The 25,348-nt window shown below is 46.7% G+C and overlaps 1 protein-coding gene across 2 annotated transcripts in view; it reads left to right on the plus strand.

Annotated features, from left to right (window-relative positions):
• The window catches only part of LOC139234009 (1-phosphatidylinositol 4,5-bisphosphate phosphodiesterase delta-3-like), a 355,874-nt gene that overhangs the window by 158,364 nt on the left and 172,162 nt on the right, over window positions 1–25,348 (plus strand). For both annotated transcript variants that reach the window (XM_070864801.1, XM_070864802.1), the window contains exon 9: window positions 13,876–14,001. In XM_070864801.1, coding sequence (XP_070720902.1) covers window positions 13,876–14,001 — 126 coding nt within the window. The remainder of the gene's footprint in view (window positions 1–13,875; window positions 14,002–25,348) is intronic.

The following is a 25,348-nucleotide window of genomic DNA, read 5'->3' on the forward strand; positions in this document are numbered from 1 at the left end:
TTGCTGGGAACATAAAAACTGACTGCAAAAGCTTCTATAGATATGTGAAGAGAAAAAGATTAGTGAAGACAAACGTAGGTCCCTTGCAGTCAGAATCAGGTGAATTTATAATGGGGAATAAAGAAATGGCAGACCGATTGAACAAATACTTTGGTTCTGTCTTCACGAAGGAAGACACAAATAATGTTTCGGAAATACTAGGGGACAGAGGGTCTAAGTGGAAGGAGGAAATGAAGGAAATCCTTATTAGTCAGGAAATTGTGTTAGGGGAATTGATGGGATTGAAGGCTGATAAATCCCCAGGGCCTGATAGTCTGCATCTCAGAGTACTTAAGGAAGTGGCCCTCGAAATAGTGGATGCATTGGTGATCATTTTCCAACAGTTTATCGACTCTGGATCAGTTCCTATGGACTGGAGGGTAGCTAATGTAACGGCACTTTTTTAAAAAGGAGGGAGAGAGAAAACGGGTAATTATAGACCAGTTAGCCTGACATCAGTAGTGGGGAAAATGTTGGAATCAATTATTAAAGATGAAATAGCAGTGCATTTGGAAAGCAGTGACAGGATCGGTCCAAGTCAGCATGGATTTATGAAAGGGAAATCATGCTTGACAAATCTTCTAGAATTTTTTGAGGATGTAACTAGTAGAGTGGACAAGGGAGAACCAGTGGATGTGGTGTTTTTGGACTTTCAAAAGGCTTTTGACAAGGTCCCACACAAGAGATTGGTGTGCAAAATTAAAGTACATGGTATTGGGGGTAATGTATTGACATGGATGGAGAACTGGTTGGCAGACAGGAAGCAGAGAGTTGGGATAAACGGGTCCTTTTCAGAATGGCAGGCAATGACTAGTGGAGTGCCGCAGAGCTCAGTGCTGGGACCCCAGCTATTTACAATAAACATCAATGATTTAGATGAAGGAATTGTAAGTAATATCTCCAAGTTTGCAGATGACACTAAGCTGGGTGGAAGTGTGAGCTGTCAGGAGGATGCTAAGAGGGTAACTTGGACAGGTTAGGTGAGTGGGCAAATGCATGACAAATGCAGTATAATGTGGATAAATGTGAGGTTACTTTGGTGGCAAAAACACAAAGGCAGAATATTATCTGAATGGCGGCAGATTAGGAAAAGGGGAGATGCAACGTGACCTGGGTGTCATGGTACATCAGTCATTGAAAGTTGGTATGCAGGTACAATGAGCGGTGAAGAAGGCAAATGGCATGTTGGAGCAGGGAGGTCTTACTGCAGCTGTACAGCGCCTTGGTAAGGCCTCACCTGGAATATTGTGTTCAGTTTTGGTCTCCTAATCTGAGGAAGGATGTTCTTGCTATTGAGGGAGTGCAGCGAAGGTTCACCACACTGATTCCAGGGATGGCAGGACTGACATACGAGACTGAATCGACTGGGCCTGTATTCACTGGAGTTTAGAAGAATGAGAGGGGATCTCATAGAAACATATAAAATTCTGATGGTACTGGACAGGTTAGATGCAGGAAGAATGTTCCCAATGTTGGGGGAGTCCAGAACCAGTGGTCACAGTCTAAGGATAAGGGGTAAGCCATTTAGGACTGAGATGAGGAGAAACTTCTTCACTCAGAGAGTTGTTAACCTGTGGAATTCTCTACCACAGAGAGTTATTGATGTCAGTTCATTTATATATATTCAAGAGGGAATTGAATATGGCCCTTATGGCTAAAGGGATCAAGGGGTATGGAAAGAAAGCAGGAACGGGGTACTGAGGTAAATGATCAGCCATGATCTTATTGAATGGTGGTGCAGGCTCGAAGGGCCGAATGGCCCACTCCTGCACCACCATTTTCTATTTTTCAATGGCTCATCACCATATCAGCCCAACATTTAAATGTCCCATCCTCAAACCATCCAAAGAAAACACAAGCTGTTTATTTTCATACTTGCAAGAACCTGTATTTATATAGCGCCTTTCACCTCAGGACATCCCAAGTCCCAAAACTGCAGTCAATGATGTGCCTCTGGAATGTAATGACTGTTACCAATTTGTGCACAGCAATGTGGTAATGACCAGATCATCTATTTTTTTTGTGATGTTGGTTGAAAGAAAGAAAGATTTGCATTTATATCGCGTCTTTCATGACTGCCGGACGTCCCAACGTGCTTTACAGCCAATGGAGTAGTCTTTTTTTTAAATGTAGTCACTGTTGTAATGTAGGAAACAATATATAATAGCCAGAACCTGCTCTTCTTTGAATAGTGCCATAGGATCTTTTACGCCCACCTAAGAGGGCAGACAGGACATCCCATCCGAAAGACGGCCCCTCTGACAGTGTGGCGCTCCCTGAGCATTGACCTGCAGTGTCAGCCTGGAGTCTGTGCTGCAGTCTATACAATGGGACTGTGAACCCACGATCTTCTGATACAGAGGCGAGAGTGCTGCCCCGAGCCACGGCTAACACCAGGAACCTGGGAGCACTGGCCATATTTTGGGATTAGTCCTCATCCCCGTTTCGGGATAAGTTTATCTTTGGGCGGGGTGTAAATTGAGCGATATCTGCTGGGCTGCCTGCTACACTCACTGCCGGATTTTGCTTTCCAATGGACTTTGCTGGCATTAAAAATCAGGTGGGGTGTGTATTGGCCGAACGATCAACATCGCCCACTTTACACCATCACTGATAGTCCGTGCAACCCTCCCTGGGTGATAAAGATTTCCTATTTTGGACTTGTGTCTCCAGGCATTGATAAATCTCCAGGCCCAGAGGAAATGTATCCCTGGCTGTTAAGAAAAGCCAGGAAGAAAAAGCAGAGGCTCTGACCATCATTCTCCAGTCCTCTCTGGCTACAGGTGTGGTGCCGGAGGACTGGAGGACTGCTAACGTGGTACCGTTATTTAAAAAGGGAGAAAGGGATCGACCGAGTAATTACAGGCCTGTCAGCCGAACCTCAGTGGTGGGAAAATTGTTTAAAACAATTCTGAGGGACAGGATAAATCTTAATTTAGAAAGGCATGGATTAATCAAAAATATTCAGCATGGATTTGTTAAGGGAAGGTCGTGTCTGACTAACTTGATTACATTTCTGAAGAGATAACAAGGAGGGTGATGAGGGTAGTGCGTTTGATGTAGTCTAATTGATTTTAGTAAGGCTTTTGACAAAACTCCCACATGGCAGACTGGACTTTGGGATCCAGAGAAAGCGGCAAGTTGGATCCAAAATTGGCTCAGAGGCAGGAAGCAAAGGGTAATGGTCGATGGGTGTTTTAGTGACTGGAAGGCTGTTTCCAATGGGGTTCCGTAAGGTACAGTACTGGGTCCCTTGCTTTTTGTGGTATATATCAATGATCTAGACTTCAGTGTAGGGGGTATGATTAAGAAATTTGCAGATGATACAAAAAGTGACCATATGGTTGATAATGAAGAAGAAAGCTGCGAACTGCAGGAAGGTATCAATGTACTGGTCAGGTGGGCAGAATGGTGGCAAATGGAATTCAATCCAGAGAAGTGTGAGGTAATGCATTTGGGGAGGACTAACAAGGCAAGGTAATACACAATAAATGATAGGACACTGAGAAATGTAGAGGAACAAAGGGCTCTTGGAGTGCATGTCCACAGATTCCTGAAGGTAGCAGGCCAGGTGGTTAAGAAGGCATTTGGGATACTTGCCTTTATTAACCGAGGCAAGGAATACAAGAGCAGGGAGGTTATGCTTGAACTGTATAAAACACTGGTTAGGCCACAGCTGGAGTACTGTGTGCAGTTCAGGTCACCACATAACAGGAAATGTGATTGCAGTAGAGAGTGTACAGAGGAGATTTACGAGGATGTTACCTGAACTTGAGAATTTTAGCTGTGACTGAAAGATTGGATAGGTTGGATTTGTTTTCTTTGGAACAGAGGAGGCTGAGGAGAGACCTGATTGAGGTGTATAAAATTATGAGCGACCTGGATAGAATGGATAGGAAGTATCTGTTTCCCTTAGCAGAGGGGTCAATACCAGGGGGCATAGATTTAAGTAATTGTTTGAAGGATTAGAGGGGAAGCAGAGGGGTCAATACCAGGGGGCATAGATTTAAGTAATTGTTTGAAGGATTAGAGGGGAGTTGAAGAGAACTTTTTTCACCCGGAGGGTTGTGGGGGTCTGGGGTGAAACTCACTGCCTGAAAGGGTGGTAGAGGCAGAAACCCTCACCACATTTAAAAAATACTTGGATGTGCACTTGAAGTGCCATAACCTACAGGGCTACAGACCCAGAGCTGGAAATTGGGATTAGGCTGGGTAGCTCTTAGGCACGGACGCGATGGCCTCCTTCCGTGCTGTAAATTTCTATCATTCTATGAGCCATTCACCACGACTGCCTGAAGCAATTTTGTCAATTCATCATTTCAAAAATGTCAACTCATCACCGAGTCTCAAACCCCAGTTTCCTAACCTTTCCTCATAAATTAAATAGCAAGAACTTGTATTAATAGAGCGCCTTTAATGTTGTAAAACATCCTAAGGTGCTTCACAGGAGTGTTTTCAAACAGGATTTGTCACATAAGGAACATCAAAGATGAAGGAGAGATAGAGAGGCAGCGAGGCTTAGGGAGAGAATTCCAGGCTGAGACAACTGAATCCTGATGCCTGGAGTCAACGTGGGGTCTGACAATCCAAACACACTAATTTGTACCCAGTCCCTCCGCTAATGCAGCCCATTTCCTCATTTGCTATTTTAAATGCTAAAGATTGTGTCTGAAAATTCCACGGATTATATGGGATAATTTGCTTTATAGTGGCATAGAGTATAAAAATGAAGGAAATTCTGCTAAACCTTTATAAATCACTGATTAAGCCTGAGCTTGAATCCAATTATGGGTGCCATGCTTTCGGAAGGATTGCAAGGTCTTAGAGTGGGTGGTGAGGAGATTGACCAGAATGGTTCCAGGGATCGGGACTTCAGTTATGTGAAGAGACTGGAGAAGCTGGGGTTGTTTTCCTCAGAGCAGAGAAGGTTAAGAGGAGATTTAACAGAGGTGTTCAAAATTATGAGGGGTTTGGATAGAGTAGATGGGGAGAAACTGTTTCCTTGGTAGGAGGGTCGGTAACCAGAGGACACAAATTTCAGATAATCGGCAAAAGAACCAGAGGGGCGATGAGGAGAATTTATTTTACGAGGTGAATTGTTACGATCTGGAACGCGCTGCCTGAAAGGGTGGTGGAAGAAGATTCAATAGTAACTTTCAAAAGAGAATTGGATAAATGGAAATTTCATAGAAATTTAGAATCACAGAAACTTACGGCATTTGGAGGCCACTTCTACTTGAAAAGGAGAAATTTGCAGGACTATGGGGAAAGAGCGGGCACGATGGCCTCCTCTGTGAACCCACCATAATCCTCAAATTCTCGGTTGGCAACTTGCCAATAACAGGTGTGTGCGGGCAGGGAAGTGGACCTGATCCATGATCGGATCACCCATGATCGTGTTAAATGGCAAAGCATGCTCGAAGGGCCGTATGGCCTAATCCTGCTCCTATTTCTTATGTTGGAATTTACCATCAATGAGATAAGTTAATGCAGCAATACCGATTCAGCCGACCGCCATCGAGATCAGGCGAGGTATGACTGAGCCGAGCCTGGCTGGGTCACTTTACACAAATACTGATTGCTGCTTGTGCACATTCCATTGCAGTGACCCTAACATGACAATCAGTGCCGAGGACTGGAAGGTTATACTCGGCAATGCTCCCACCACCCATGGGGCACTGGCCTGACTCGGTTTCAGTTTACTCACCTCTTGGGGTCTTTAACTACTGTAGTGAGAGGAAATGAAATATTAAACCAGTTACTGTTGTACCAAACTTCCATGAAACAAATGAAGTGAGTTTAAGCTCTCCCTGTGGCTCGGGGGGGCTACATGCCCCTGCTTCTCTAACCCTCAACCTCCTGCAGGGCAGGAATGGGCAGCTGTGGCACCAGTGCTCTGGTCTAGGAGAGGGAAATGTAGGCCAGCATTCCTACTCCTCGCTGGGATACAGTTCCACAGGTCATTGACACCGAGCCCTTGGCCACTATTCACAGGAGACCCGAGACACTAAGGCTCTGAGATGCTGGGGGTTGGTGACGGAGGATAGCCACATAGCCCCGGCAGCAGGCTGCAGCCTGGCTCAGGTTTGACATCTTCCTGTCGATACCTCACTCCGGGCTAAGCTCATCAACTGTCCCAGAAAGTGAACATTAATCTGCTATAAGCAACACCCGGGAGATAAATCACAAAGCAATTTAAAACTAAAAGGTATGTGACTGACAGTCAAATCATCCAATCAGATGACGAAGAGTCTGCTCACTTTCCATTGTACTGGGAAGGCAGTGCTCCGCGAGGATGGACGTGTCAGGTGACCAATGGCGGGCGAGTGTGCCAATTGGAGGCAGGTGGTCATGTGATGAAACCTCCTGGAATATGTCCAATCAGAGTTGGCGACACTAGTCTATGGGTGGCAAATGCTTCATGGGCTCAGCCACCTTATATGGATGGACCAGTTCAGGAGACATGTCTGGGGAGCGCTCCCAGGCTAACTGGGTAATTTCAACAAACTCAGTACCATTCCAGGCCCACACTTGCTGAGAGCACTTGTAGGTCCTGTTCAGGACCATAAGAAGGCCCCAACAATGTCAGAAAGAAAGTTACACGATCCTTTAGAAGGCTAACTCCTCCCGAAGAGATGTAGAAAAATTCCAGGACTGTATTCCTTTGGCCATGTCAGTGTGCCAGGGTGTCGGGGTGTTTGGATGTCAATGTATCAGGGTGCGGGCTCCCCTTCCATCTGTTGCACATCCACAGGCACAAGGCACCAACCCCAAGTATATAAATAACAATACTGCCGCACTACAACACTTTGCAGCATCATTGAAAAAACATAAGAACATAAGAAATAGGAACAAGCGTCGAACATTTGGCCCCTCGAGCCTGCTCCGCCATTCAATAAGATCATGGCTGATCTGATCATGGACTCAGCTCCACTTACCCGCCCTCTCCCCATAAAGCTTTATTCCCCTCATCACTCAAAAATCTGTCTATCTCCGCCTTAAATATATTCAATGACCCAGCCTCCACAGCTCTCTGGGGCAGAGAATTCCATAGATTTATAACCCTTTGAGAGAAGAAATTCCTCCTCATCTCAGTTTTAAATGAGCGGCCCCTTAATCTAAGACTATGACCCCTAGTTTTAGTTTCCCCTATGAGTGGACATATCCTCTCTGCCCCCTCTCTTGTCATGCCCACTCATTATCTTATATGTTCAATAAGATCACCTCTCATACTTCTGAACTCCAATCGGTATTCACTAAGGAGGACACAAACAACCTTCCGGATATAAAAGGGGTCAGAGGGTCTAGTAAGGAGGAGGAACTGAGGGAAATCCTTATTAGTCGGGAAATTGTGTTGGGGAAATTGATGGGATTGAAGGCCGATAAATCCCCAGGGCCTGATGGACTGCATCCCAGAGTACTTAAGGAGGTGGCCTTGGAAATAGTGGATGCATTGACAGTCATTTTCCAACATTCCATTGACTGTGGATCAGTTCCTATCGAGTGGAGGGTAGCCAATGTAACCCCACTTTTTAAAAAAGGAGGGAGAGAGAAAACAGGGAATTATGGACCGGTCAGCCTGACATCAGTAGTGGGTAAAATGATGGAATCAATTATTAAGGATGTCATAGCAGCGCATTTGGAAAGAGGTGACATGATAGGTCCAAGTCAGCATGGATTTGTGAAAGGGAAATCATGCTTGACAAATCTTCTGGAATTTTTTGAGGATGTTTCCAGGAGAGTTTACAAGGGAGAACCAGTTGATGTGGTATATTTGGACTTTCAGAAGGCTTTCGACAAGGTCCCACACAAGAGATTAATGTGCAAAGTTAAAGCACATGGGATTGGGGGTAGTGTGCTGACATGGATTGAGAACTGGTTGTCAGACAGGAAGCAAAGAGTAGGAGTAAATGGGTACTTTTCAGAATGGCAGGCAGCGACTAGTGGGGTACCGCAAGGTTCTGTGCTGGGGCCCCAGCTGTTTACACTGTACATTAATGATTTAGACGAGGGGATTAAATGTAGTATCTCCAAATTTGCGGATGACACTAAGTTGGGTGGCAGTGTGAGCTGCTAGGAGGATGCTATGAGGCTGCAGAGCGACTTGGGTAGGTTAGGTGAGTGGGCAAATGCATGGCAGATGAAGTATAATGTGGATAAATGTGAGGTTATCCACTTTGGTGGTAAAAACAGAGAGACAGACTATTATCTGAATGGTGACAGATTAGGAAAAGGGGAGGTGCAAAGAGACCTGGGTGTCATGGTACATCAGTCATTGAAGGTTGGCATGCAGGTGCAGCAGGCGGTTAAGGAAGCAAATGGCATGTTGGCCTTCATAGCGAGGGGATTTGAGTACAGTGGCAGGGAGGTGTTGCTACAGTTGTACAGGGCCTTGGTGAGGCCACACCTGGAGTATTGTGTACAGTTTTGGTCGCCTAACCTGAGGAAGGACATTCTTGCTATTGAGGGAGTGCAGCGAAGGTTCACCAGACTGATTCCCGGGATGGCGGGACTGACCTATCAAGAAAGACTGGATCAACTGGGCTTGTATTCACTGGAGTTCAGAAGAATGAGAGGGGACCTCATAGAAACGTTTAAAATTCTGATGGGTTTAGACAGGTTAGATGCAGGAAGAATGTTCCCAATGTTGGGGAAGTCCAGAACCAGGGGACACAGTCTAAGGATAAGGGGTAAGCCATTTAGGACCGAGATGAGGAGGAATTTCTTCACCCAGAGAGTGGTGAACCTGTGGAATTCTCTACCACAGAAAGTTGTTGAGGCCAATTCACTAAATATATTCAAAAAGGAGTTAGATGACGTCCTTACTACTAGGGGGATCAAGGGGTATGGTGAAAAAGCAGGAATGGGGTACTGAAGTTGCATGTTCAGCCATGAACTCATTGAATGGCGGTGCAGGCTAGAAGGGCCTATGTTTCTATGTTTCTATGAGTATAGGTCCAACCTATTCAACCTATCCTCGTCAACCCCCTCATTTCCAGAATCAACCTAGTGAACCTTCCCTGAACAGCCTCCAATGCAACTATATCCTTCCTTAAATATGGAGACCAAAACTGTACGCAGTACTCCAGGTGTGCCCTCACCAATACCCTGTACAGTGTAGCAGGACTTCTTTGCTTTTATACTCTATCCCCCTTGCAATAAAGGCAAACATTCCATTTGCCTTCCTGGTCACTTACTGTACCTGCACACTAACTTTTTGTGTTTCATGCACAAGGACCCCCAGGTCTTCCTGTATTGCAACACTTTGCAATTTTTCTCCATTTAAATTATCATTTGCTTTTCTATTATTTCTGCCGAAGTGGATAACCTCACATTTTCCCACATTATACTCCATCTGCCAAATTTTTGCTCACTCACTTAGCCTGTCTATATCCCTTTACAGGTTTTTTTGTGTATTGCTCACAATTTGCTTTCCCATCCATCTTTGTATCATCAGCAAACTTGGTTACATTACACTCGGTCTCTTCATCCAAGTCATTAATATAGGTTGTAAATAGTTGAGGACCCAGCACAGATCCCTGCGGCACCCCATTAGTCACTGTTTGCCAACCAGAAAATGACCCATTTATCCCGACTCTGTTTTCCGTTAGTTAGCCAATCCTCTATCCATGCGAATTTATTACCCTAACCCTGTGAACTTTTATCTTGTGCAGTAACCTTTTACGTGGCATCTTATCGAATGCCTTTTGGAAATCCAAAAACACCACATCCACTGGTTCCCCCTTATTCACCCTGCTCATTACATTCTCAAATTCAGAAAATTTGTCAAACATGATTTCCCTTTCATAAAACCATGCTGACTCTGCTTGATTGAATCATGCTTTATCAAATGTCCCGCTATTGCTTCCTTAATAATGGACTCCAGCATTTTCCCAACGACAGAAGTTAGGCTAACTGATCTATAGTTTCCTGCTTTTTGTCTGCCTCCTTTTTTAAATAGGTGCATTACATTTGCGGTTTTCAAACCCCCAGAATCCAGGGAATTTTGATAGATGACAACCAATGTATCCACTATCTCTGCTGCCTCTTCTCTTAAGACCTTAGGATGTAAGCCATCGAATTCAGGGGACTTGTCCGCCTTTAGTCCCATTATTTTACCGAGTACTACTTCATTAGTGATAGTGATTGTATTAAGTTCCTCCCTCCCTATAGCCCCTTGATTAACCACTATTGAAATGTTTTTAGTGTCTTCTACCGTGAAGACCGATACAAAATATTTGTTCAACGTCTCTGCCATTTCCCTGTTCTCCATTATTAATTCTCCAGTCCCATCCTCTAGGGGACCAACATTTACTTTAGCCACTCTTTTCCTTTTTATGTACCTGTAGAAACTGTTTTTATATTTCGTGCTAGTTTACTTTCATAATCTATCTTCCCTCTCTTAATCATTTTTGTAGTCGTTCTCTGCTGGCTTTTAAAAATTTCTCAATCCTCAGGCCTCCCACTAGTCTTGGCCACATTATATGCCCTTGTTTTCAATTTGATACCATCCCTTATTTCCTTAGTTAGCCACGGACGGTGATCCCTTCTCTTACAGTCTTTCCTTCTCATTGGAATATATTTTTGTTGCGAGTTATGAAATATCTTCTTAAATGTCTGCCACTGCTTATCAACCATCCCATACTTTAGTCTATTTTCTCAGTCCACTTTAGGCAACTCTGCCCTCATACCTTTGTAGTCTCCTTTATTTAAGCTTAGGGCACTGGTTTGAGAACCAACTTTCTCTCCCTCCAACTGAATTTGAAATTCAACCATGCTATGGTCACTCATTCCTAAAGGATCTTTTACTAGGAGATCATTTATTAATCCTGTCTCATTACACAGGACCAGATCTAAGCTAGCCTGCTCCTTGGTTGGTTCTGCAACGTACTGTTCAAGGAAACTATCCCGGATACACTCTATGAACTAGTCCTCTAGGCTACCCTAGCCAATTTGCTTTGTCCAATCAATATGAAGGTTAAAATCACCCATGATTATTGCCGTTCCTTTATTACAAGCCTCCATTATTTCTTGATTTATACTCCGTCCAGCAGTGTAGCTACTATTAGGGGGCCTATAGACTATGCCCACCAGCAACTTTTTCCCCTTATTATTCCTTATCTTCAACCAAACTGTCAACATCTTGATCCTCTGAGCCAATATCATTTCTCACTAACATACTGATCCCATCCTTTATTAACAGTGCTACCCCACCTCCTTTTCCTTCCTGTCTGTCCTTCCGGGTTGTCAAATACCCCTGAATATTTAGTTCCCAGTCCTGGTCACCCTGCAACCACGTCTCTATAATGGCTGTCAGATCATACCCATTTGTATCTATTTGTACCGTCAACTCATCTACTTTGTTACGAATGCTACATGCATTTAGACAAGGAGGTTTTTAATTTGTTTTTTACCCTTTTTTCCTGCTTGTTTCCTTTGTCCTTCAAACTTTTTGCTTTCAAATTCCAGTTTTACTCCCCTCCCTACTGGATCTATTTTCAGGTTCCCATCCCCCTGCCAAGCTAGTTTAAGCCCTCCACAACAGCACGAGCAAAACCCCCCTGCGAGGATATTGGTCCCGGCTCTGTTGAGGTACAACCCATCCGGCTTATATAGGTCCCACCTCCCCCAGAAGCGGTCCCAATGCCTCAGCAAACTAAAGCCCTCCCACCGGCACCATCTTTCCAGCCAAGCATTCATCTGCTCTATCCTCCTGTTTCTGTACTCACTAGCTCGTGGCACTGGGAGTAATCTGGAGATTACTATCTTTGAAGTCCGGCTTTTTAATTTCTCTCCTAGCTCCCTAAACTCTGCCTACAGGACCTCATCCCTCTTTCTACCTATGTCATTGGTCCCGATATGGACCATGACTTCTGGCTGTTCACCGTCTCCCCCCAGAATGCCCTGCAGTCGCTCAGTGACATCCTTGACCCTGGCACCAGGCAAGCAACGTACCATCCTGGAGTCACGTCTACAGCCGCAGAAACCCCTGTCTGCTCCCCCGACTATCGAATCCCCTACCACTATAGCTCTTCCATTCTTTGTCCTCCCGCCCCCCCCCCCCCGTGCAGCTGAGCCACCCGTGGTGCTGTGGAATTGGCTCTGGCTGCACTCCCCAGAGGCACCATCGCTCCCACTGGTACTCAGAACAGAGTTAGAGAGCGAGATGGACTCAGGGGACTCCTGCACTCCCTGCCTCGTCCTCCTCTTCTGTCCGGTGGTCACCCACTCTCTCTCTGCTTGCACATTCTTAAGCTGCGTGGTGACCACCTCTAGAAACGTGATATCCACGTTGCTCTCAGCCTCGCAGCTGCACCGCAGTGACTCCAGCCGCCGCTCAAGCTCCAAAACGCGGAGCTCGAGTTGATGCAGCTGGAGGCAGCTCCTGCACACGTGGTCGTCCCAGCTGCACGAAGCGTCCAGGACTTCCCGTATGCCACAGGATGTGCACTCCAGGGACTGAGCTGCCCTGCCATCCCTCTAGTTACACTCGGAACTATCGAGTAGAACTAAACTCTAAACCTTAGCAAAACACACCCAGCCGCTACTCAGCAAACAGCTCATTTAATTAATTAGTTTTCCTTAGATAATAAAGATCACTGATCTATTTAATTGCAGCTCCTAACGTACACTGATGCCCAAGGTTTTTAAAAAAAGAAAAAGAAAGAAAAGAAAAATACTCACCAATCCAGCAGCCAATCGCTTCCCTGCTTGGCTGTGACATCACACTTCGATTTTGATTCTTTTTACTTTTTGTCCCTTTCTGTTGTCGCTGCTGCAGCTCGCGCCTCCTGATCCGCACCTCCTCCCGATCTCCGGCTCCTCCCGATCTCCGGCTCCTCCCGATCCCCGGCTCCTCCCGATCCCTGGCTCTTCCCGATCTCCGGCTCCTCCCGATCGCCGGCTCCTCCTGATCTCCGGCTCCTCCCGATCTCCTCCCGATCTCCGGCTCCTCCCGATCCCTGGCTCTTCCCGATCTCCGGCTCCTCCCGATCTCCGGCTCCTCCCGATCTCAGGATGCACCCAATCGCCGGCTCCTCCCGATCTCCGGCTCCTCCCAAACTGCCACCTTTTGTAGCGCTGCACCTGGTCCGGTCTTGCGATGCTTGCCCTCTGACCTCGGAGAGGGGCCAAGAGCCTCGAGAACATTACCTCCACAAGTCAGGCTTTCTCCACCTTTCATCATGCCATCCTTGGGAGCAGTGTTGTGGGGGAGGGTGGTTCGGACATCAGGAAACCCCCCCAGGAAGCCGAGCGCCACCCCCTGAGGTTAGCAGCAGCCCTCCCAGGGGCTGGTGAAGGACAATCCACATTGAGGATGGAGGCTTCATTACCGCAATCTCCTGTTTCTGCCGCTGTGCCATTCCATATGGGCAGGATTGCAGGGGAGAGTCCAGCTGAGTAATCATGGGGCTCAAGCTCTGAGCAAATGTAAAAGTTTCCACGGCACGATATCGAAGTAGAGCAGGGAGTTCTCCTGGCCATTATTCATTCCTCAACCAACATCACTAGAACAGATTATCTGCTCATTATCTCATTGCTGTTGTGGGAGCTTGCTGTGCGCAAATTGGCTGCTGCGTTTCCCACATTACAACAGTCACTACACTTCAAAATGTCTTCATTGGCAATAAAGCGCTTTGGGACATGCCAAGGTCATGAAAGACGTTATATAAATGCAAGTCCTTTCTTTTTCATTATGTCATGAATTGAGCCAAACAGTTTAATCACGGAGCCGAGCTATTTAAGAACAGGATTATGTTGCCAGCTAACTCAGTCGGGCGTTGGGAGAAGTCCGCCCCAAGGCCCAATGCAATCCTCTGACCATTTCTTTTGCAGGAACTCAAGGGTAAGATTCTGATCAAAGGAAAGAGGTTCGATGGGTCCGGCCCCCCGACAGAGCAGGAGGAAGTGAATGAGGACTATGAAGACGATAATGTGCAAAATGGAGAGAAAAGCAGAAAGGTAAAGAGATGTGTGGGGCAGGACAGCATCTGTACCAGCTGGGGGTAATGGAAGGGGAAATCAGGTGGGATGTAAAACTCACGGCCCATTCACTATTCACCGCGCAAGGTGAATTTCATCCCCACTCTGTCTTGTCACTTCCTCTCTGAAGTTTCTGCAGTATTGGTAAATTCTGACGGGTCTCCCAGTACTGTGGTGGCTGTAGCCGTTTGGTAATACAAGATCCGAATGAGGCATGCTCCAGGTTACCAAGAACCCATAATTCTCCCGGACACAGAGTGGCACCGAGCCAACCCGACCTGGGTGGAAACACAGGAGCCAACCCCCACAGGGAGCAGGCGAGCCAGCCTGAGAGAATGACAGCAGGCAAATCGGATGTCGCGGCATCCCACGTAGCTGATTGATTGGCGTCTCTTGTTGCGAGGTCGAACCCAGCGGCGGGGTCAGGGCCCACAAGAGGTCGGAGGGCAGTGGGAAGCCCGGAGGTCGGAGGGCAGCGGGAAGCCCGGAGGTCGGAGGGCAGCATGAGGCCCAGAGGTCGGAGGGCAGCGGGAGGCCCGGAGGTCAGAGGGCAGCATGAGGCCCAGAGGTCAGGGGGCAGCGGGATGCCCGGAGGGCGGCAGGAGGCCTGGAGGTCGAAGGGCAGCGGGAGGCTAGGAGGTTGGAGGGCAGCGGTAGGCCTGGAGGTTGGAGGGCAGCAGGAGGCCTGGCAGTCGGTGAGGCCTGGAGGTCGGAAGCGGCGAAGAACAGAGGTCAGGGCTCAGGAGTGGCACAGCTTGGACCATCAGTGAGGTCGAGAGGCCAACACCGTGCCCTATGAATCCCAGGGAGAGAGGTCCTGCAGGAAGGAGGAAGGAGGACAGTAGGAATATGCGTGTGTGTATGGACTAGGTCCATGTGGCAGAGCCTGGTCTCCAGTCGGCTTGGACCCCCCCTGCCACTGGACTAAGACCTTGCTCTGCCAAGCCCGTGTGGTGGCTGGCGTGTGTAATGTCCTTACACACTACTATAAATTCACACGAGGCACATTCTGCAGACAAGGTCATTCTGTGACCTGAACCTTTATTCACAGGACCCAGAAGTGATGACCCTGTGTGGGACCTCCCTTTATATACCTGAATGACCAGGTGAGGAGTGTCTCCCACAAGTTCACCCCCTGTGGTCAAGGTGTATATTTCTTAGGTGGATACAGTATGCAGTGTTGTTATGAAGGCTACAGTTACATGAAGGTTACATACATGACAGTGTACAACGGCCATCCCACGTTAAAAGAACTCGCGCACAGGCATCTTCCACCCTTCAAAATAAAGTTCGGGACTTGGAACATCAGGACCCTCATGGACAACCCCAACAGCAACAGACCGGAACGCCGAAATGCTATCATTGCCCGGGAACTTAGACACTTCAAAATCAACATCGCTGCCCTAAGCGAGACCCGGCAGGCAGGGGAAGGCCAACTCAAGGAACAAGGTGGCGGTTACACCTTCTTCTGGAAATGCAAACCAGAAGGACACCGCCCCCATGGGGTTGGCTTCGCCCTAAAAAATGAACTAGTGGTCCGTCTCAGAGACCCCCCTTGCAGGATAAATGAACGCCTCACGACACCCTAGCTCAGAACCAGTGCGCTACGGTCATCAGTGCATACACCCCAACACTGAAGCTGCAGATGAGATCAACGAGGAGTTCCACTCCAGCCTTGAACAATACCTGGAGAGGTGGTAGGGAAAACTAACACCAATGGTACCCTCCCCTGCCCACCGGGTCTCACTTAGGGCGGTGATGTCAATGTCAAAACATCTGAGCTCCTGGGCAACTAGAATGACGAAGAGATGCAGGAGCTAATATGCTGCAAGCGCAAGGCATTCTTGGACTGAAAACAGCAACACAACTCGAGAGCAAGAAAGCAGCTCTACAGACGTCGGAAGGCCGAGGTCCAACAGAAAACCCGCGACCTAAAGAACAGATGGTGGGTGGAGAAAGCGCAGGAGATCCAACAGTTAGCCGACAGCCATGATAAGCTTGAATTCTTCAGCGCAGTCAAGACCACCGATGGCCCAAGCACCCAACGCCCTACCCCACTGCTGGCCAAGAACGGAGAGGTGCTCATCAAGGATAGGGAGGCAGTCAGTGCCCGCTGGAAAGAGCACTTCAAAGATCTCCTCAATCGAGACTCTGTCTTTGACATGTGTGTCCTCGACTCCATCCCGCAGCATGCTACCCGCCACCATCTCAGCACAACCCCAGCCCGGCACGAGGTAGAAAAGGCCATTCGACAGCTCAAGAACAACAAGGCCTCAGGAGCGTAAGGAATCCCTGCCGTAACACTTTTGGCGCGAATACATGAACTAATTCCTCTCATCTGGAATGAGGCGAGCCTGCCAGGGGATCTTAGAGACGCCATAATCGTGACCATCTTCAAGAAAGGTGACAAGTCCGACTACCGTGACTACAGAGAAATTTCCCTGCTGTCTGCTACAGGGAAAGTAATCGCAAGAATCCTCCTCAATCGCCTTCTACCTGTAGCTGAAGAGCTCCTCCCAGAGGCACAATGGACATGAACTTCACCATGTGGAAAATCCAAGAGAAATGCAGGGAACAGCACCAACTCGGTACATGGCCTTCTTTGACCTCACAAAGGCCTTCGACGCTGTCAATCGTGAGGGATTATGGAGCTTCCTCAAATTCGGCTGTCCCCAAAATTTGTCACCATCCTTCGCCTGTTCCACGATGACATGCAAGCCGTGATCCTGACCAACGGATCCACCACAGATCCAATCCATATTTGGACTCGGGTCAAGCCAGGCTGTGTCATTGCACCAAAGCTCTTCTCGATCTTCCTTGCTGCAATGCTCTACCTCACCCTCGGTAAGCTCCCCACGGGAGTGGAGCTAATCTACAGAACAAACGGGAATCTGTTCAACCTCCGCCACCTCCAGACCAGATCCAAGGTCGTCCCATCCACTGTCATTGAATTACAGTAGGCAGACGATGCCTGTGTCTGCGCACACTCAGAGGCCGAACTCCAAACCATCATCAACACCTTCACCGAAGCATACGAGCGCATGGGCCTTACACTAAACATCCTGTTATATATGTAATAACTCGATAGACTGAAACATAGAAACATAGAAATAGGTGCAGGAGTAGGTCATTCGGCCCTTCGAGCCTACACCACCATTCAATAAGATCATGGGTGATCATTCACTTCAGTACTCCGTTCCTGCTTTCTCTCCATATCCCTTGATCCCTTTAGCCATAAGGGCCATATCTAACTCCCCCTTGAATATATCCAATGAACTGGCATCAACAACTCTCTGCGGTAGGGAATTCCACAGGTTAACAACTCTCTGAGTGAAGAAGTTTCTCCTCATCTCAGTCCTAAATGGCTTACCCCTTATCCTTAGACTATGTCCCCTGGTTCTGGACTTCCCCAACATCGGGAACATTCGTCCTGCATCTAACATGTCCAGTCCCGTCAGAATTTTATATGTTTCTATGAGATCCCCTCTCATCCTTCTAAACCCCAGTGAATACAGGCCCAGTCGATCCAGTCTCTCCTCATATGTCAGTCCTTCCATCCCGGGAATCAGTCTGGTGAACCTTCGCTGTACTCCCTCAATAGCAAGAATGTCCTTCCTCAGGTTAGGAGACCAAAACTGAACACAATATTCCAAGTGAGGCCTCACCAAGGCCCTGTACAAGTGCAGTAAGACCTCCCTGCTCCTATACTCAAATCCCCTAGCTATGAAGGCCAACATACCATTTGCCTTCTTCACCGCCTACTGTACCTGCACGCCAACTTTCAATGACTGATGTACCATGACACCCAGGTCTCGCTGCACCTCCCCTTTTCCTAATCTGCCGCCATTCAGATAATATTCTGCCTTCGTGTTTTTGCCACTAAAGTGGATAACCTCACATTTATCCACATTAATCTGCATCTGCCATGCATTTGCCCACTCACCTAACCTGTCCAAGTCACCCTGCAGCCTTTTAGCGTCCTCCTCACAGCTCACACTGCCACCCAGCTTAGTGTCATCTGCAAACTTGGAGATATTACACTCAATTCCCTCATCCAAATCATTAATGTATATTGTAAATAGATGGGGTCCCAGCACTGAGACCTGTGGTACCCCACTAGTCACTGCCTGCCATTCTGAAAAGGACCCATTTATCCTGACTCTCTGCTTCCTGTCTGCCAACCAGTTCTCTATCCACGACAGTACTTTACCCCCAGTAGCATGTGCTTTAACTTTGCACACCAATCTCTTGTGTGGGACCTTTTCAAAAGCCTTTTGAAAGTTCAAATACACCACATCCACTGGTTCTCCCTTGTCCACTCTACCAGTTACATCCTCAAACAATTCTAGAAGATTTGTCAAGCATGATTTCCCTTTCATAAATCCATGCTGACTTCTGCCGATCCCGTCGCTGCTTTCCAAATGTGCTGCTATTCCATCTTTAATAATTGATTCCAACATTTTCCCCACTACTGATGTCAGGCTGACCAGTTTATAATTACACATTTTCTCTCTCCCTACATTTCTTAAAAAGATGGTGTTACATTAGCTACTCTCCAGTCCATAGGAACCAATCCAGAGTCAATAGACTGTTGGAAAATGATCACCAATGCATCTTTTATTTCTAGGGCTACTTCCTTAAGTACTCTGGGATGCAGACTATCAGGCCACGGGGATTAATTGGCCTTCAATCCCATCAATTTCCCTAACACCATTTCCGCCTAATAAGGATATCCTTCAGTTCCTCCTTCTCACTAGACCCTCGGTCCCCTAGTATTTCCGGAAGGTTATTTGTGTCTTCCTTCGTGAAGACAGAACCAAAGTACTTGTTTAACTGGCCGCCATTTCTTTGTTCCCCATTATAAATTCACCTGAATCTGACTGCAAGGGACGTAGGTTTGTTTTGACTAATCTTTTTCTCTTCACATATCTATAGAAGCTTTTGCAGTCAGTTTTTATGTTCCCAGCAAGCTTCCTCGCATACTCTATTTTCCCCCTCCTAATTAAACCATTTGTCCTCCTCTGCTGTATTACAAAATTCTCCCAGTCCTTAGGTTTGCTGCTTTTTCTGGACAATTTATATGCCACTTCCTTGGATTTAACGCTATCCCTAATTTCCCTTGTTAGCCATGGTTGAGCCACCTTCCCCGTTTTATTTTTACTCCAGACAGGAATGTACAATTGTTGAAGTTCATCCATGTGATCTTTAAATGTTTGCCATTGCCTATCCACCGTCAACCTTTAAGTATCACTCGACAGTCTATTCTAGCTAATTCACGTCTCATTCCATCGAAGTTACCTTTCCTTAAGTTCAGGACCCTAGCCTCTGAATTAACTGTGTCACTCTCCATCTTAATAAAGAATTCTACCATATTATGGTCACTCTTCCCCAAGGGGCCTTGCACAAGAAAATTGCTAATTAGTCCTTTCTCATTACATATCACCCAGTCTAGGATGGCCAGCCCTCTAGTTCGTTCCTCGACATATTGGTCTTGCAAACCATCCCTAATACACTCCAGGAAATCCTCCTCCACCGCATTGCTACCAGTTTGGTTCGCCCAATCAATATGTAGATTAAAGTCGCCCATGATAGCTGCTGTACCTTTATTGCACGCATTTCTAATTTCCTGTTTGATGCTGTCCCCAACCTCACTATCACTGTTTGGTGGTCTGTACACAACTCCCACTAGTGTTTTCTGCCCTTTGGTATTCCGTAGCTCCACCCATACCAATTCCACATCATCCAAGCTAATGTCCTTCCTTACTATTGCATTAATTTCCTTTTAACCAGCAACGCCACCCCACCTCGTTTTCCTTTCTGTCTATCCTTCCTAAATGTTGACTACCCCTGGATGTTGCGTTCCCAGTCTTGGTCACCCTGGAGCCATGTCTCAGTGATGCCAATTACATCGTATCCGTTAACTGCTATCTGCGCAAGTTAATTCATCCAACTTATTCTGAATACTCCTTGCAATGAGGCTTGTCTTTTTAACACAATTTGCCCCCTTAGAATTTTGCTGTAATTTGGCCCTTTTTCTTTTTGCCTTGGGCTTCTCTGCCCTCCACTTTTACTTTTCTTCTTTCTATCTTTTGCTTCTGTCCCCATTCTACTTCCCTCTGTCTCCCTGCATAGGTTCCCATCCCCCTGCCATATTAGTTTAACTTCTCCCCAACTGAATACTGTAAACTAACACAGGTACAAATCTGGCTCTGCTTTATTCGGGCCCAAAGTGATTTCATTACATGATGGCTTGCCTTTTATACCTGGGCCGCACACATGTGCGTGCAGCCCAATGACCTCCGACAGTGGCACCACCTGGTGGCTAGTAACCCCAAGCATACATACATGACAATATCCACCTTTAAGATATTAGTACAGTCTTTTTAAAAATTGAGGCAGTCCGGGGCTTTCTGCTCCCAAGTTGATCATCTCAGTTCAATTCCAGCCTTGGGCAAGCATTCTGAGTCTGTTATGATTGGAGGCTGCGTAGCCGATCTGATGGGTGTCGCAATGACCACGTCAGGTATTGAAAGTCCAGATTCATTGACCATGTCAGGGATTGAAAGTCCAGATTCATTGATGACAGTGGAGTCCTCTGATGACTGAGGGTAGGTTGGTTGGTCACTGATTGTGTCTTCCTCAGACTGTTCCGGTTCATCCGTGTGACGCAACTTTATCTGATCAACATGTTTCCTGCATGTTTGCCCATTCTTGAGCTTGACAATAAACACTCTGTTACCCTCCTTGTCCGTAACAGTACCGACGATCCACTTGGGACCTTGACCATAATTTAATACATACACAGGATCGTTAACAGAAATGTTGCATGACACAGCAGCGAAATCATGATACCACTGCTGACTTTGACGTCTGTATTCAACATGATGGACAAGAGTGGACAAGAGAGAGCTTGGTCTTGAGACCTCTCTTCATCAATAGGGGGACCCCGGTAAGCGTGTGGGATCTTGTCCTGTAACTAAGCAATATGCATGACAAGCGAGTCTGCAGTGAACCTTGAGTTACACATTTCATACTCTGCTTGATGGTTTGGAAAGGACGCTCTGCTTGACCATTAGATGCGGGTTTCAATGGTGCTGACCTCACATGTTTGATACCATTGTGTATCATGAACTCTTGAAACTCCAGACTAGTGAAGCAAGATCCGTTTTCACTTACAACGATGTCGGGCAGACCATGAGTGGCAAACATGACACAAAGGCTCTCAATGGTAGCTGTGGATGTACTGGATGACATGATTATACACTCTCTCCACTTGGAATGTGCATCCACCACAACTAAAAACATCTTTCCCAAGAAGGGACCTGCAAAGTCGATGTGGATCCTGGACCATGGTTTAGATGGCCATGACCACAGACTCCGCGGCGATTCCGCTGGTGCTTTACTTAGCTGCATGCAAGTGTTGCATTGATGCACACATGATTCCAGATCAGAGTCAATTCCAGGCCACCATACATGAGACCTGGCAATGGCTTTCATCATGACAACACCGGGATGAGTGCTATGTAGATCATGTACAAATTTCTCTCTGACTTTCTTAGGCATAACAACACGATTACCCCATAGTAAACAATCTGACTGAATGGATAGTTCGTCTTTGCGACGGTTGTAAGGTTTGGTCTCATCACCCATTTGCTTGGATATGGCAGACCAATCACCACAAAGGACACAACGTTTCACAACTGATAATATCGGGTCCCGGCTGGTCCAGGTCTTAACTTGTTGAGCCGTAACGAGGGTTCCTTCACTTTCAAAAGCATCCATAACTAACAGTAGGTCTGCAGATTGTGGCGTCTCCACCTCTGGTGTGGGCAACGGCAGACGGCTCAGTGCATCGGTACAATTCTCGGTGCCAGGTATATGGTGAATGACATAATCATAGGCAGATAATGTCAGCGCCCACCTCTGGATGCGAGACGATGCATTTGGTATTGATACCTTTATTTTCCGAAAACAGTGAAATGAGTGGCTTGTGATCTGTTTCCAGTTCAAACCGAAGACCAAACAGGTACTGTTGCATCTTTTTAACCCCATAGACACAGGCTACTGCTTCTTTTTCTGCCATGCTGTAGGCTCTTTCCGCCTTTGACAAACTTTTAGAAGCATACGAACAAGTTGTAGATTCCCCGACTCATTAGCCTGTTGGAGCACGCAATCAACTCCATATGACGAAGCATCTCAGGCCAATACTAGACGCTTGCACGGATCATAATGTACCAGCAGCTTGTTAGAGCAAAGCAGATTAGTAGTTTTCTCAGAAGCTCTATCTTGAAACGCACCCCAAACCAGTTGTCGCCTTTTCTTAGCAGCATGTGCAGTGGCTCTAATGAAGTGTTCAATCTAGGTAGGAAATTACCGAAGTAGTTGAGTAGACCAAGGAATGAACGCAGCTCCGTCACATTCTGAGGCTTGGGTGCATTTTTGATGGCCTTGGTTTTCGAGTCCGTAGGCCTGATGCCATCAGCAGCAACTTTCCTCCCCAGGATTCGACTTCCAGTGCCATGAAGACGCACTTCGAACATTTCAGTCTGAGTCCCACTTTGTCCAGACAATGTAGAACCTCTTCCAGGTTGTTCAGAGGTTCGGCGGTGTCACGACCTGTGACCAGGATGTCATCTTGGAACACGATGGTTCTAGGGATGGATTTCAGTAGACTCTCCATGTTCCTCTGAAATATGCCTGCAGCCGAGCGAATTCCGAAAGGACACCTGTTGTAGATAAACAGTGTTTTATAAGTGTTGATGCACGTAAGTTTTTTTGACGTCTCGACCAGCTCCTGTGTCATGTAGGCCACGTCAGATCTAGTTTAGTGAATGACTTCCCCCCCCGGCTAGCATTGCAAACAGGTCATCAGTAACAGGTATTGATGCTGTTTCGAAACTCGGTTGATCGTAACCTTGTAGTCTCCACAAATCCTGACAGTGCCATCACTTTTCAACACAGGAACAATGGGGCTGATCCATTCGTTAAATTCGACCGGTGATATGACCCCTTCATGCTGGAGTCTGTCCAGTTCGATTTCGACCTTCTCCTTCATCATGTACGGAACCGCCCGAGCTTTATGATGGATGGGTCTTGCATCCGAGTCCACGTGGATCTGCACCTTGGCTCCCGTGAAATTGCCGATGCCTGGTTTAAACAGCGAGGAGAACTTGCTCAGCACTTGAGCACATGGAGTATCGTCCTCCGACAGCAACGCTTTGATATTGTTCCAATTCCATTTGATTTTTTCTGATCAATTCCTGCCGAACAGCCTGGAACAATCCATAACGGTAAATCATGAACTGCACCGTCATACGACACCTTGACTACTGCACTGCCAATCACCATTATGAGTTCTTTAGTGTATGTACGCAACTTGGACTCACAGCCTTAGTATCCCACAGCTTGTCGAATGTTCTCTGGCTCATTACTGATTGACTCGCACCCGTGTTCAATTCCATCGGTACCGGCACACTGTTAAGTTTCGCATTAATCATTATCGGTTGGCTCTTTGTTAGGAACGAATACAGTCTATACACTTCCTCCTCTGGTATCTCGGATTGCATATCCGGATCCGCACTATGCTGGTCATCATCCTCCACGTGGTGTGTCGCAGCACGCTTGCTCAGTTGCGGACACATGCGCTGGAGGTGCCCCCGTCTCAAACAGCCTTTACAAATGTATTGTTTAAACCGACACTGATGAGGCCGATTATTGCCCCCACAATGCCAACACGGTGAAATCAGATTCATTCCCATTAGCGGACTTTGAGCAGCCACAGGTTTCGTATACGCAGTCGGGTAGGCCCTGCCTATGCAGCTCTGCCAAACGACCATACAATCTTGTTTACAGTACTTGTCAAGTTCTGATTTTTCGATAATATATGATTAAAGCTTTTATCCGTCATCATGCATGCCTGGGCAATCGTGATAGCCTTGCTCAAACCCACGTCTCCGGCGCCAGTAGCTTACGCAGGATCACCTCGTGGTTGATGCCGATTACAAAGCCTGTCTCCCAATGCGTTTTCGAACTTACACAGTCCAGCTAGACGTCTTGGGTCGGCAATGAATTCCGACACATCCTGGTCTTCAGAACGAAGGTGCGTGGAGAATCGATATTGTGAGATGATGCCTTCTTCTGGTTTGAGATGGTCACATAGCAGAGCACACAATTCCTCATAGTCCTTGTCTGTTGGACTTGCAGGCGAGAGAAGATTCTTTATGAGTCCATAGATTTTTGGACCGCAAACCGTGAGGAAGACCACTCTGCGCCTAACTGCGTCACTGGGTTCCTCCATTTTGTTGGCCACGAAGTACTGGTCCAGGTGAACTACAAAATCTGTCCAGTCCTCTCCCTCCACGAATCTCTCCAGAATTCCAATTGTGCTCATTTTTGCATGCGAAGGTTCTTAAGTTACCTCGTCACCAAATATTATGTATGAAATAACTCGATAGACTGAATACTGTAAAGTAACACAGGTACAAACCTGGCTCTGCTTTATTAGGACCCAAAGTGATTACATTACATGATCGCTTGCCTTATATACCTGGGCCGCACACACGTGCGTACAGCCCAATGACCTCCGACGGTAGTGCCACCTGGTGGCTAGTAACCCCAAGCATACATACATAACACATCCGTAAGACAAAGTTCTCTACACCACGCAGCACTGCCCCCCGATTATCAAAATCCACGATGAGTGACTAAAGGCAGACAAGTCCATGGACCTGTTGGCTTGCATCCTAAGGTCTTAAATGAAGTAGCTGCAGAGATATTGGATGCATTGGTTGTAATCTACCAAAATTCCCTGGATTCTGGGGAGGTCCCAGCGGATTGCAAAACCGCAAATGTAATGCCCCCTATTTAAAAAAGGAGGCAGACAGAAAGCAAGAGCCCATTTTGGCCATGGCTTGCTCCAATTTTTTTGGAGTAAGTTGGTTTTTCTGGTGTAAGTTAAAAAATGGCATTTTCCCCAATAAACTTGCTCCAGAGTAACTCAATTAGGTACGATTTTTTTTTCAAAAGGGGGCGTTCCCAGACACTTATGCCAGTTTTGGCCATTTATGCCACTTTGGCCAGCTAAAGCTTACTCCAAATCCACTTAGGTCAGCGTATGTGGCCAGCTCTGAAAAACATTGCGGGCAGTTAAGAATTCAGCGCAGGTTACTACATTTAAAGCACCAAGACTTACAAAGCACTAAACAAAACACATAAAGTAATAAGCAATCAATCAATATCAAAATAAAAAATAGAAGTCCTACCTTTATGTCAGAAACAAGTTTTTTTTAAAGAGACATGGACTATGTACAGCAGGCACCGCAAAGCA

The sequence above is a fragment of the Pristiophorus japonicus genome, chromosome 21, assembly GCF_044704955.1.
Source record: "Pristiophorus japonicus isolate sPriJap1 chromosome 21, sPriJap1.hap1, whole genome shotgun sequence".
Classification (NCBI taxonomy): domain Eukaryota; kingdom Metazoa; phylum Chordata; class Chondrichthyes; family Pristiophoridae; genus Pristiophorus; species Pristiophorus japonicus.